The sequence below is a fragment of the Harmonia axyridis genome, chromosome 2 (assembly GCF_914767665.1).
Source record: "Harmonia axyridis chromosome 2, icHarAxyr1.1, whole genome shotgun sequence".
In the NCBI taxonomy this organism is placed as follows: Eukaryota; Metazoa; Arthropoda; class Insecta; order Coleoptera; family Coccinellidae; genus Harmonia; species Harmonia axyridis.
Window position 1 is genome coordinate 4,906,395 of NC_059502.1, and position 13,141 is coordinate 4,919,535.

General features: G+C 37.4%; 2 protein-coding genes across 5 annotated transcripts in view; one reads left to right on the forward strand and one right to left on the reverse strand.

The window, feature by feature from the left end:
- Window positions 1–201: 201 nt before the first annotated feature.
- LOC123672924 (engulfment and cell motility protein 1) lies at window positions 202–3,362 on the forward strand. The gene is made up of 3 exons (XM_045607291.1): window positions 202–1,147; window positions 1,200–1,490; window positions 1,653–3,362. The coding sequence occupies exons 1-3, from the start codon at window positions 524–526 to the stop codon at window positions 2,862–2,864; spliced, it is 2,127 nt and encodes a 708-aa protein (XP_045463247.1). The 5' UTR covers window positions 202–523; the 3' UTR covers window positions 2,865–3,362.
- Window positions 3,363–4,080: 718 nt separating this feature from the next.
- LOC123673049 (protein tramtrack, alpha isoform-like) overlaps window positions 4,081–13,141 on the reverse strand; it is a 49,914-nt gene continuing 40,853 nt past the window's right edge. For all 4 annotated transcript variants that reach the window (XM_045607458.1, XM_045607457.1, XM_045607459.1 and 1 more), the window contains 5 exons: window positions 12,516–12,860; window positions 10,628–10,997; window positions 8,879–9,030; window positions 8,327–8,784; window positions 4,081–4,943 (listed from right to left, as the gene is read on the reverse strand). In XM_045607458.1, coding sequence (XP_045463414.1) covers window positions 4,733–4,943; window positions 8,327–8,784; window positions 8,879–9,030; window positions 10,628–10,997; window positions 12,516–12,860 — 1,536 coding nt within the window. In that variant the 3' untranslated portion in view covers window positions 4,081–4,732. The remainder of the gene's footprint in view (window positions 4,944–8,326; window positions 8,785–8,878; window positions 9,031–10,627; window positions 10,998–12,515; window positions 12,861–13,141) is intronic.

Consider the following 13,141-nt stretch of genomic DNA (forward strand, 5'->3'; position numbering starts at 1 on the left):
TAATCACAAAAAAAGGGAAATCGGAGGCAGTGAGTCCTTTGAGAGTTCACTGGCTACCGTAAAGTGAATCCTCCAGTCTTGATGAGCTTTAAAAGAGTCCAGTCTGTACCAAACCACAAAATAGAGAAGAAGAATTAATTCTGTGCCTCCTGTTGTCGATGGTAGGAAAGTTCTGTGGTTGAAAGCATAGAACTCTAAGATATTAACGTTTTTCTTCTGACAGTTCTGTTTTGACATATATTCTGTGGTTTTGCTTTTGTTTGGAAAAATACTTCATTTTGTTCGCTAAGGTGGACAATCTGAAATTCTTGTCCGGCGTCGCCGCCCAATCTACTTAATTTATATAATTCGGCATAAATTGCCGAATACTTAATAATTGAACCAATGATTAATTTATTCAGTAGGGGATTCATCATTATTTAATTTATGTCATGTGACACTAGAAACAATACTTTTAATGAATGATATCTTAAAATTCTTGGCAATCAGAGAGTAATTTGTGTCGAGTTAACCAAAAGAAAAAATGCCAGCGATGAAGGATTCATATATAGTCAAAATTGCAGTGGAAATGACCGATCAGGTTGCCCAGCTTATTGAATTCAATCAAAAGCAACCTCTAACGGGAATTATCCAGGAACTTTGTAATGGATGGAATCTCTCTGATCCTGAGCAATATGCATTACAATTCAATGAAAACAATAACAAAAATTATATCACTGAAAAAAATAGAAACGAAATTAAGAATGGGTCCATTTTACGACTACAGTTCTCTCCTTCTAAGACAGCCCAAGATATATTACAAAAACTACAAAATGGGACACCCGAAGAAAAATCTCGAGCTGTTAGTACATTATCGAGTTTGAGTTCTGACATGACATTTGCCTTTGATTTCATAAATAAGCAAGGATTATCTTTGATAATCAAGCAGATCGAAGGTGGAAAATGTAAAGGAAATATACTAGCTAACACTCTAACATCCTTTGTTGAACTAATGGAACATGGTAGTGTCTCATGGGACATACTCAATGGTGAATTTATAACAAGAGTAGCAAGTCTTGTGAATTCTAAACAAGAAGTTCAAGTCACCCAGGCAGCCTTGTCTATATTAGAAAATGTTGTTTTGAACAGTACAGAAGGATATGGACAAGTTAGTAATATTCATTTCATTTCCGATTCAAGCTAATGTTGATAGTTTTTAGGTTGAAAAAGAGATTCCAATTGGTTCTTTAGTAGAACACTTACAAGCAACACCTGTAGTACAACAAAATGCAGTTGCATTGATTAATGCTCTCTTCCTTAAGGCTGATATGTTGAAAAGACGTTCATTGGCAGCTACTTTAAGTACAAAGCAGTTCAGAATGTGTATTCAGCACAATATACTACAAACAGGAGCTGCTGAAGGGGCTGAAATGGCTCATCAACTTTATGTATTGCAAACACTGATGTTGGGTTTACTGGAACAAAGAATGATGACGAAGATGGATCCCCAGGTATAAAAATTGAAATGAAAAATGTAGATCTCTTAATAACTTTCCAAAATTTTTCATGAATATGTAAAATGTACAGACTCATCTTTTTCCACTGCTTTAATATGTGTAGATTGATTCTTGAGAAGGGAATACTCATTTAATGATGACTGTTGTATTCTTTAGGACCAAGATGGCCACGACAAAATCAAAGAGCTTCGTCGTATAGCTTTCGATAGTGAAGGCGCAGGAGGAACAAGAGGACCCGGTGGATTCACCAGAGATTATAAAAAATTGGGTTTCAAAAACGACATCAATCCCGCACTAGATTTCACTGAAACTCCACCTGGTTTGCTGGCGCTCGATTGCATGATTTACTTTGCGAGGAATCACCCAGAGAGTTACACCAAATTAGTATTGGAGAACAGTTGTAGGGCGGATGAACATGAATGTCCATTTGGCAGAGCGAGCGTAGAACTGGTTAAAATCCTATGCGAGTTGTTGAAGGTAGGTGAGGCGCCTTCGGAACAAGGAGCTTCGTTCCAACCTTTATTCTTCACCCACGACCATCCTTTCGAGGAATGCTACTGCATTTGTATACTTCTGTTAAACAAAACATGGAAAGAGATGCGAGCTACCTCGGAGGACTTTTGCAAAGTTGCTAGCGTGGTTCGCGAGCAGATCGTTAGAGCTTTGGCCGACACTCCCTCCTCTTTGGATCAGTTGAAGGCAAGACTCCAAACTCTTACTTATAGCGAAATCACCCAACTCTGGCAGCTGGAAAGAACATCTAGAGAGGAATGGGAATCTCACGCAAGACCTATTGTCGAATTACGAGAACAAATCACACCGGACATTGTTTCTCTGATAAAACAACAAAGACTGGCTTTTCTGGTGGAAGGCACCCGCTTCACGAAATATTCAACCAGAGGGCAGCGGATCAAGGATAAATTCTGGTTTATGAGGTTATCGATCAATCATAAGGTTCTCCATTACGGAGACTGCGATGAAAAAAGCACGCCTGCCGCAGAAGAATTGCCGTCTAAGTTGGCTGTTTCCGATATAAGAGCTTTATTGACTGGAAAAGATTGTCCTCATATGAAAGGGAGAAAAGCATGTCATCTTTTAGCCTTTTCGCTCGCCTTAGAAGTAGTGGATTTGCAGTCTTTGGACTGTGTCGCACCAGATGAACTGACTTTTGCGTATTGGACTGATGGAATTAACGCTTTACTAGGAAATCGAATGCATAGCCGAGAGTTCGATAAAGACCTGGATACCCTCCTTTCAATGGAAATCAAGTTGCGGCTTTTAGATGCTGAGGGTATAACCATACCCCAAGATCCTCCAGCTGTTCCACCAGAACCTTCTCATTATCAATTCTGCTACGATTTAAAATGAATCATACAAAGATTACACCAAAAATATTTTATGGTACAATTATAGATTTTAGGTAATTTACTATGAGGAAGTTGTGGTAAACAGAAATTTTTGTATTCAAAAGCAATCAAATTTTATCACAGCTTCATTTTATAGATAATTTTTTTAAATATTTTATTTATATATTTTACTCTTTGTTTTTAAAATTTTGAGCAGCAGCTCAGTGATATATCACTTGGTTTTTTTGAAAATCAACGGTCAAAATGTTCATTAGATATTTTAGATAATTTTTATTATATTCTTTTATGCGATATTTTAAATGTCTTTGGAATTATAATTTTATAGGCCATTGCCTCCTAAATGATATTCGAATGAGAAATGACTGCTTCTATCTCAGCTACTTTATATATTTTATCTATTTACCTAACCTTTGTTTTTACATTGATTACTAAGTCTCAAATACTAAAAGATCTTATACATGTATTACAATTTTTATATGAAAATAAAAAAATTCGATTATTTCTTAGTTTCTTTTATGAAACTGGTTATTTAGAATATTATTTATGATTTTAATTGTTTGGCAAGTTGCACATTTTCGTGCAAAAATTCAGTTTTTGACAAAACTCAAAATATTCGCCCAAAATTATAATTTTTCCTATTGTTGATTATTGTTTATAGGGAAAGAATTGAAGTCGATATGAACCTTTTTAAATAGCTTTTTTCGGCAACCGTCCGGGAAGTGCTCACTTCCCGGACGCTTTTTCTCTGAGAAAGTAGCATTTCCCGGCCTAGTCCGGAAAGTACGTACTTCCCGGACTAGGCCGGAAAAGAATCATGGAATCCATAGCAACCGAGATAATGGCTGACAGTTCATATGAAATTAGTTGTCAAAAATTTGCATGTTTTTTATCGCAATCGCAATAAAATATGGAAAGCAGCAGCGATAGTGTTATTTTACTTGGTTGCCGAAAAAATATTGTACGCAACACGCCCGAAAATGGTTTTTTTGGACTCAGACTTCCAGGACTCGCTTACGCTCATCCTGGAATTTTGTCTATTCGTCCAAAAAAACCCTATTTTCCGGACTTGTTACGTAAATTACTATTTTTCTCCTCTGATATGCTTGTACTATATCTGATAATCATTAGTTCAGTTAATCATCAATACCATTGAAAGAATTGTTTACTGAACAATATTTTATTGCTTCATGTCAACTCACAGAATTGAAACACTCTCGGAAATAAAAAATTAAACATTTATTCAGTATCTTATAAAATGTAAGTATACTTAATGTAAGTAGGTAATTATCATTAATTGTATAAAAATTATATGGTTACCCTAAGTCGGACAAAACAAACATAACAAACTTCAACAACAATAATGAAAACAACAAAAGAAATTGAAGATATTAACTACATTACAATAATATACATGAGTTATTTACATTGATGCTATTGATTAAGAATTGGCTTCATATTGCACATTTTCCTCATCAACAAGGTAACTCAATTTGCTAAACATTCAAATAATATCCAGAACTTTTTAGAATTTCAGATAAAACACAGCATTCGGACAAAACCATCTTACCATAATTCAGTACATTTTTAGACCAGAAAATTCGTGAAATATACGTCATTTGAAAAGCAAAAACTTTTCTTTTTGGATTGTTGCAGCTTTTCAATTCTTCCAATTAAATTTTGAACCTTTAGATTAGAATTCCTACTACAAAATATTATCGGATCAACAGGAAGATTTCTCTTTGTGCTGCAACAAATTTTTTTTTTCCAAAAAGAAAATTAAGCGGTTGATTTTCATCACACTCGATTGATTCAAATTAAACTGGAAGGATCGTTTAGGATTCAAAGATAATCCAAATCAAAAATTTCATCTCAGCTGGTTTGGTTCTGATATTGGATCTGTTGATGTGTATGAGGATTGGCATAGTCCATGCCAAAAGCGACTTCTAGATGTGAATTGCTGTCTGTATTTCCTTCCAGGTTTTCTGATTCGTACTTTATACCCCTTTTAAACCTGCCATAGAGGGAGGAGTATGGCAGGTTGTAATGGATGGCTGCTTGGTTGATCGACATGTGGCCAAGTCTGAAAAAAAAGCGAGAAAGTTAGGAGTGAATATACAAACAAAATAAGAGGAAAGCAGCAAGTTTATATAGAAGCTTTTGAGCACTTGTTTATTTATGCATTAATTGCACCTTTGAAGACCATATAACTAGGGAGATGTGGTCTCCAAGGGCGCCCAAAAGCTCTTAATTTCATGTCTGTGCTAATTTTTTTCGTTAGTCCGCTTGAATTTCCTAGTTCTGATAGTTGATTGTTTCTATACAGGGTGTTTTTAAATTGGAGGTGGAAAGGAAAATCAGAGATTTCAATTGTATAATTTTAAGAAAAAAAGTCCTATGAACATGGGCCCAATTTCCAGTCCAATTTTTTTGTAATGATTCTATCGCAGTTTTTCGAATCTTTATTAATATTCGCCACAGATTGGGTGAATAAGTACCTAAACTTATAATTGTCTTATAATTTTATATTTATACTAGCTGACCCGGCGAACTTCGTACCGCCCTATAATCAAGAAATATATATTATCTTTTCATTTGAATTAAGTTAATTTCTTTATTAAGTTCGAGCAACGCAATGCAGGGGCTTCATTTTTAAACTCAAATGCCTTGCAATATTGACAAACAACGTTCATTGGTCCAATAGCAACGATATGCAGTGTACTGTAGTCAATTTCTTTGTTATAATCAAATGCAGCTCTATAGGGGTTAAACGCAAAACTTCTATTTTGTTGGTTCCGGTTACATCGATTCCGTTCGACTTCATTCCGCGTTTCACGTTGCTCAGTTTGACTTGCTCTTGTATTTCTTTGACTTGCAGCATTACGGGTTCTGCGACTTAAGTTTGTACGTCTGATTGCCGGCATTTTTGAAACAAAAATTCAACTGAAAATAAAACTGTAGTACCTATATTTTGTGAAAGTATGAGAAGGGTCTATCAAAACTTTCTAACACTATATTAATTTGACTAACCTTGTTGAACAAGCACTTCAGAAAAAAAACACACATTACAACAAATTATCAAGTAGAAACCAATGTGAAGAATACACTAAGAAATGGTTAATGAATTATGTTATATGTAGGTATCTTGTTATTATAACTCCGACCACAGACCAACTCCAACCGATATTCATTCATTCAATATTTCTCGCTTGTTGGGCTCAACCTTTGGTTAATGTACCCAGTCACAAATTTGTTGGATTTCTACTAATTTTCCCATATATATTACATATAATTCACACTCGCATTCATCCTTATGTCAACATACAATTTTTATTTTTTCTCAAAGACTTGAACAACCACTAAACATCCGTGCCCTAAACACACTATAAATTATCCTGTAGAAACCAATGTGAAGAATACACTAAGAAATGGTAAATTAATTATGTAGATATCTTGTTATTATAATTCCGACCGCAGACCAACTCCGACCGATATTCATTCATTCATTTTTTCTCGCTTGTTGGGCTCAACCTTAGGTTATGTACCCAGTCACAAATTTGTTGGATTTCTCCTAATTTTTCCACACGTATCACATATAATTCACACTCGCATTCATCCTTATGTCAACATACAATTTTTATTTTTTGTCAATGACTTGAACAACCACTAAACATCCATGCCCTCACCGGGATTCGAAGCCGGACTTTCGGTGCCTCAGTCGAGATCTTTGTCGACCACGCCACAGAAGCGGCTCTGACCGATGTATTTGCAAAGAGCATATAAACATTATAAACTACGTTTCTTTGTTTCAATGTCAACTACGTGAATTATGCAACTTTTGTAATTTTTTCTCACATAAGAACCTTCTGTTATTATTAAATAACAAATACAACAAAAAAAGAATTAGTGAAATCGTTCCAGCCATTCACGCGTGATGCCGTGACCAAGGGAAAAAGGGATTCATTTTTATATATATATTTTATATATACTCTGGATAAGTGGTGACACCTGGCGGGGATAACTGATCGATTGATAGTTGATCAGTATTCGACCAGCGAGGGCGGGAGATCAAATTGAATTTAAAAAAAAATCATAATGAAAGGAACTTGAAATTATAAACTCTGAATAAGAATTTATCGTACTACAATTATAATATTTGATTGCCATCTTGCAACCTTATTGCGGATCTGTGGATAGATTAAAAACGATAAAAATCGGGATTTAAAAATAGGGGTTGATCGTATAAGAGTGAAAATTGAGAGAGATTGAGAGATATGAAATTTTTTATTCTGTCATGACAAATAAAAAATAATTCTCAACAAAAAAATAGAAGTTTATAATTAACAAATAAAAAAAAGTGGTTAATCGTAGAGGGATGAAAAATTGAGAGTATAATCAGATTTTTTTTTAAGTCGACAGAATAAAAAAAAATTTTTTGCCAAAAAATTAAAGTTTATAATTCACAAAAAAAAAGGGGTTGATCGTAGAGGGGTGAAAATTGAGAGTAATATGAGATTTTTCATTTAAAGTCATGATAGAATAAAAAAAAAATTTTGCCAAAAAATTAAAGCTTATAATTAACAAATAAAAAATAAGGGTTGAACGTAGAGGGGTGAAAAATTGAGAGTCATATGAGATTTTTCATTATGAGTCATGACAAAATAAAAAAAAATTCTTGCAAAAAAAATAAAACTTTTTAATTACCAAATAAAAAATAAGGGTTAATCGTAGAGGGGTGAAAATTCAGGGTTGCATGTATTTTTGTATGATGTATCATAAAAAAATGAAAACAAAAAATTTTGTCTGAAAAATAAAAAAAAATCAAGGGGTGGACCACCCAGCGGATTTAACACCGCTAGACTACTTTCTGTGGGGCTATGTAAAGTCATTGGTCTATGCAGATAAGCCACAAACCCTTGACCATTTGGAAGACAACATTCGCCGTGTTATTGCCGATATACGACCATAAATGTTGGAAAAAGTCATAGAATATTGGATTACACCCGAGCCAGCCGTGGCGGTCATATGCCAGAAATCATATTTAAAATGTAATACCACAAGATTATCTTGCGGATAAATGAAATTCATGTCAATCGAATAATCCGTCGTTGTTTGATTGCAATTATAGCTCTAAAAAAACACTCTTTACAAGAAACCAAAAAGTGTGGAACCTACAGGACCAATGTTTCTTTTCACATTTTTCTAAGCTTTTTTAGTGGTCCTCCAAAAAAAATTCTGAAGGAAAGAAGCAGGTACCGTTCCAGAAAAAATATCACCCGGTAGATTTGCTTTCAAAATTAGTTTATCACATGATGGCAACTTTAAATTGGAATACCTATGCCAATTTCAAGTTAAATATCTTGATACCTGGTTACGCTATCAACATGAAATTTCGCGCCAGGCTTTAAATTGTCATTCTACATCTAAATGCGATCTGCATCTGGAGTTTTGAAAAAGCTCAAGTACCTAACCGCCTCCAAGGCCTCTCCCATAGCATCTTCGGACCAAGGCGTTGGATTGGACCTCGACAGCTCAATGCCTTCCCTTTTGCACCTTCCATAAAGTGTCCCAGTTGGAATTCCAAATTCGGTCGACGCTTTCTGCACCGACGTCTGACCGGACCTGATGGACTCTAAGGCTTTTTCAAGGTCTTCCGGCGTCCAGGTGGTTGGAGCTGCATTGAAAGGCGCCGCCAATCTTATCCCCTCCCTCCTGGCTATTTTGTACAACGTGCTGCTCGGTATGCCAAACGCTTTGCTAGCTTTGTTGGCCGATATTGTTCCTGTTCTCAGGGCGTCTAAGGCGTTATTCAAATTCTCCTCAGTCCACGATTTCGTTGGACCTTCTTTCTTCGGTGTATCTATTCCTAATCTATGCGCTCTCTGCCATAACGTAGTGGAGGGAATGCCGTAGGTTGCAGAGGCCTGCAACATAACAAAATAAAATAAATAAACAAGGATCAACCTGATTTTGATATATCTTATATTTTTTCTGAACCTCGCCAAGTTCTCTTCTCACCTTTGTCAGACTCATATTATGGTTTCTTAGAGCGTCTAAAGCCATGTCCATGTCTTCTTGTGTCCAAGTTTTAGGCCCCCCTGTGTGGTTTCTCGACGTGTCTGATGAAGTTTTTCCCATCAGCATGTCCCCGCTACCGTTCATTGTGTCTTCTGCAAAGAAAAATGAGAATGAAATTAATTGACTAATCAATTTGAATCACTTATCTTAGGTATTTGTAAACATTACATCATTTAACATATTGGTTTCTGCAAATTCTCGTCATTTAGGGAGGTTTTAATTTTCTGCTGTAATATGAAGAAATCTGCGGCTGAGGCTCATCCAATGCTCTCAAATACCTATAGCGAGGCCGCTATGAGTGAAAGAACATGCCGAGAGTGGTTTCAACGCTTCAAGAACAGTGATGTTGACGTCAAAGGTCAGCATGGCGGTCTAAGGGAGAAGGCTTTCGAAGATGCAGAAAGGAAGGGATTACTTGATTAAGACTCTTGTCAAACGCAACAAGAATTGGCAGGATTATTGAGAGTGAAGCAACAAACCATTTCAAAACGCCTGAAAGTCATGGGGATGATTCAGAAACAAGGAAATTGGTTGACGTACAAGTTGAAGCCGAGAGATGTTGAACGGCGTTTGTTTGCTTGTGAACAGCTGCTTGCAAGGCAAAGATGGAAAGTATTTCTGCATCGCATTGTGTCTGGAGACGAAAAATGGGTTCATTACGATAATCCCAAGCGCAGAAAATCATGGGAATATCCCGGACATGCTTCCACGTCGACGACAAAACCGAATATTCACGCTTCCAAGGTCATGCTCAGTATTTGGTGGGACCAGCTCGGCGTAGTGTATTATGAGTTGTTCAAACCGACTGAAACAATCACAGGCGATCGTTATCGAACGCAATTAATGTATTTGAGCCGAGCATTGAAAGACAAACGGCCGAAATACAACTAGAGACATGATTAAGTGATTTTACTGCATGACAAGCTCGACCCCATGTTGCAAAAGTGGTCAAGACATACTTGGAAACGTTGAAATAGGAAGTCCTACCCCACCCGCCGTATTATCCAGACTTTGCTCCCTCGGACTTGTTTCGATCAATGACATATGACCTGGTTGACTAGCACTTCTGGTCTTATGAAGAAGTAAAAAATTGGATCGATTCGTGGAGCTCTTCAAAAGATGACCAGTTGTTTCAACGCGGGATTCGTAAGCTACCCGAAAGATGGGAGAAAGTAGTGGCCAGCGATGGACAATACTTCGAATCATAAATGTTTAACCAGTTTTTTTACAATAAAGCTTCGAATTTCGGAAAAAAAAACGACGGAAGCAAAGTTATACGCCTATGTATTACAAATAGTAACGAGCTAGGAGATGAGCATCATGTTATATGCAAGTTTCATTCAAGTGGAAATGATGAAAGAAGTCAGTGTTATAGTATATCAAAAGTCACTTGAACTAGTCCATAAAAACGCTTGGCCAGATATCTCTTCGAAGTGAATACTGCGATCCGCTAAATACCGGGGTTTATTTTATTGATATTGTCAGGCAATAAATTCACTGGCTCCAAAGGAATTTCTGGAAATTTGGACAACCCTTGTATAATTGAAATATTCTGGGTTCCTCCAAGTGACTTTGGATACACTATACTATCATATATCAATAAAATCCAAAGGGAAAAAATAATAAAACCAAAGCCTCAATACATGAAAATATATAATACATATGATTTTTATGAAAACAAAAACCTACCAGATCGACTGGACACCCCAGGCACCATCCCCATAAGCTCCGGCGTCACCAGCATCGAGTGCATAGACTGGTCCTGGTCATCGTGACTGTCCCTGGAGAGGTCGGCGCCCGACATCCTGGAATTGTGGGAGTCCATCTCGAGCAGGGAGTCCTGATCGTACGATCGCAACGTCTCGAACTTTATGTCTATGGCCTCCTTCTTGATCTCGTACTTCGAGTCGGAGATATCCGTTCTGTGGATGGAACCGCTGTTGAGCAAGGTCCTGGTGGGGGAGTGGTCCATGTCCACGTGACCAACCGGTATCGCCGAAGGCGCTGGCGGTTCCGGAGGGAAGTCATCTGTGTCCACCCCGAAGTGGGAGAATAGCGTCTGGAAGGATAACGGTAATTTTAATTTGTTCAGCAACATTTTTAGATGCAAACGAGATGTTCAACATAGCTAGAAGCTTTCGGCTTTAGTAGTAGGTATGTCAATTCACGTTTAATTCATAGATTTGCATCTTCAGATGTTTAGAGGTTACGTTAGAGGCAATAAGGTAACTCTTCTATGGGTACCGCACTGTGGTATCGACAGCCTCCTTGGGTTTGCATGAGTAGGTAGAGTTAAGAACAAAAGATCCATTTGGTCGCAGTTCCCGTAAGTCTAACCGAGTTGCAACCATCCTGATTCAAATAATAATAAAGGCTTCTGAGACTGCAATCACCTGCGAGAAGCCAGTGAGGAGGTATTGCATGTTCTTGCAGACATCCAGATACTTTTTGACTCATGCAGTACTTGCAGAACTTCGTGGAGTCTTTAATCCCGTCTGAGTATTTCCCTCTCTTTCCGCGAAGCTCTTTATTATAGGTACATTTTCCAATACCGCAGTTCTCTCTTAGTCAATGAGCAAGACCATAAAGGTTATCTGCCCCAGTAAATCAGAACTAGGAAAATTGACAGGTTTACTCTCGAAACATTATTCTGTGGAATATCATCTTCGGAACAGTTCCAGATGATACCTGTTGCTTCTGTCAAGAAGCCACTGAGATGTGAAGCTGTCTATAGGAAGAAGTCTGCAACAAACTAGCTCATGGTTCTTAAAACAGGAGCAACTAATGGATGAAGTAGTAGTGGAGTTGGTTGAAACTTTACTGCCCGACTTGTAAGCAGTGCAGGATAGCTCAATAGATCTTAAGGTCAAAGCTAATATATCCTTATTGCCTCTTATTTAATCTGATCTAATCTTAAGTTCCGAAGGAACTTTTTGGATTTATCCATCCCTATAAGATTGTGCCAGGGTATATCTATCTCTATTTCCTCCTTCCTAAACTCCGTCTTATAGGTGCATTTTGCTTTACCACAGAAAGGTAAAGGGCCAGCAAAAGGAGATCTGGCAATTTTCCTTCAGCACTCCCATATCAAAATAGGATGCTTAGAGATTGCGAATCTTCAGTGCAGTTCACATAACCATATTTTCTATATCCTCTAACTTTTGAGTTACAAGGCGTTGAAGTGAGAAATCGATTTTGGTTGCAACCTTGCTACATATTCTTTTGGAATTTGGTACAAGCCCGCTTAACATTAGTAGCTACTTTTCGACGTATAAGATTTTTGAATATTTCAACCAGTGGCAAGAGTACAACACACAAATTAAACTTCCAGCTGAATGAAAACATAAAAATGCACTGTCTCTATAATGAGGATTGTTGTGAAGCCAAATATTGTAAGTTCTTGCGAGTCTAGAATCTATTAAAGGTCTTCTTAGTTTTGGTAGTACTTTATGAAGTGAAAAAAAGCAAGCTAAAAAGACGAAAAAGGCATATCTACGTCTTTCTTTATTCTGAGCTTCAACTTGTGTGTAAATCGTAAGGCATGGCCACCAAGACGACCAGACCCGACCATACTCACTTGGCCAGCGAGCAGCCCCTGGCTACTCATGTTCAACGGCGTTCTTCTCTCAGGATCGACCCTATAGTGTGTCGCAGCATCTGAGTTCACCGGCATCTCATCGTTTCCTGCCTCGTCGGTAGCTCGTTCCCCGACCTCAAACTCTTCCAATTTGGGCGTGGCCAACTTTCTCACTTTCTCCGGTCTGCCGTCATCCGGAACGCTGTCTTGGTGTCTCAGATGCGTGGACTTCCTGATCCTTGTCACGTTGGACGAATGAAAATGCTCGAACTCGGGGTTGTCCTCTTTGTTGCTGGACTCGCAGAGACCCTTGATGCGTAGCTGGTCGGCTGTCTTGAGGAGAGACTGGAAAAACGGAAGAGAAAAGTGTGTGAGAATCGATGGTTACCAGATGGCAAAAAATATTTTTTTTTTTTTGGTGCCTGGGATTTTAGAGCTGATTTTAACTATATTTCGGACGCTAAATCTCTACATGAATTCCGTTTTTTAAATCAGCTCTACTTTATAAGATACATCAACTTATCTACCAATGTGGGTTTCATGCAGTATATTCATTTATGAGAGTTCTAAAATTATTATATATTCATTAATGTAGATACAATGGTTTTATTGTCAGTCTGTAATTG

Coding starts and splice junctions, on each gene's coding strand:
- LOC123672924 (XM_045607291.1), top strand. CDS start 524: ATGCCAGCGATGAAGGATTCATATATAGTCAAAATTGCAGTGGAAATG. Junction 1,148..1,199: donor GTACAGAAGGATATGGACAA/GTTAGTAATATT, acceptor GATAGTTTTTAG/GTTGAAAAAGAGATTCCAAT. Junction 1,491..1,652: donor TGACGAAGATGGATCCCCAG/GTATAAAAATTG, acceptor TGTATTCTTTAG/GACCAAGATGGCCACGACAA.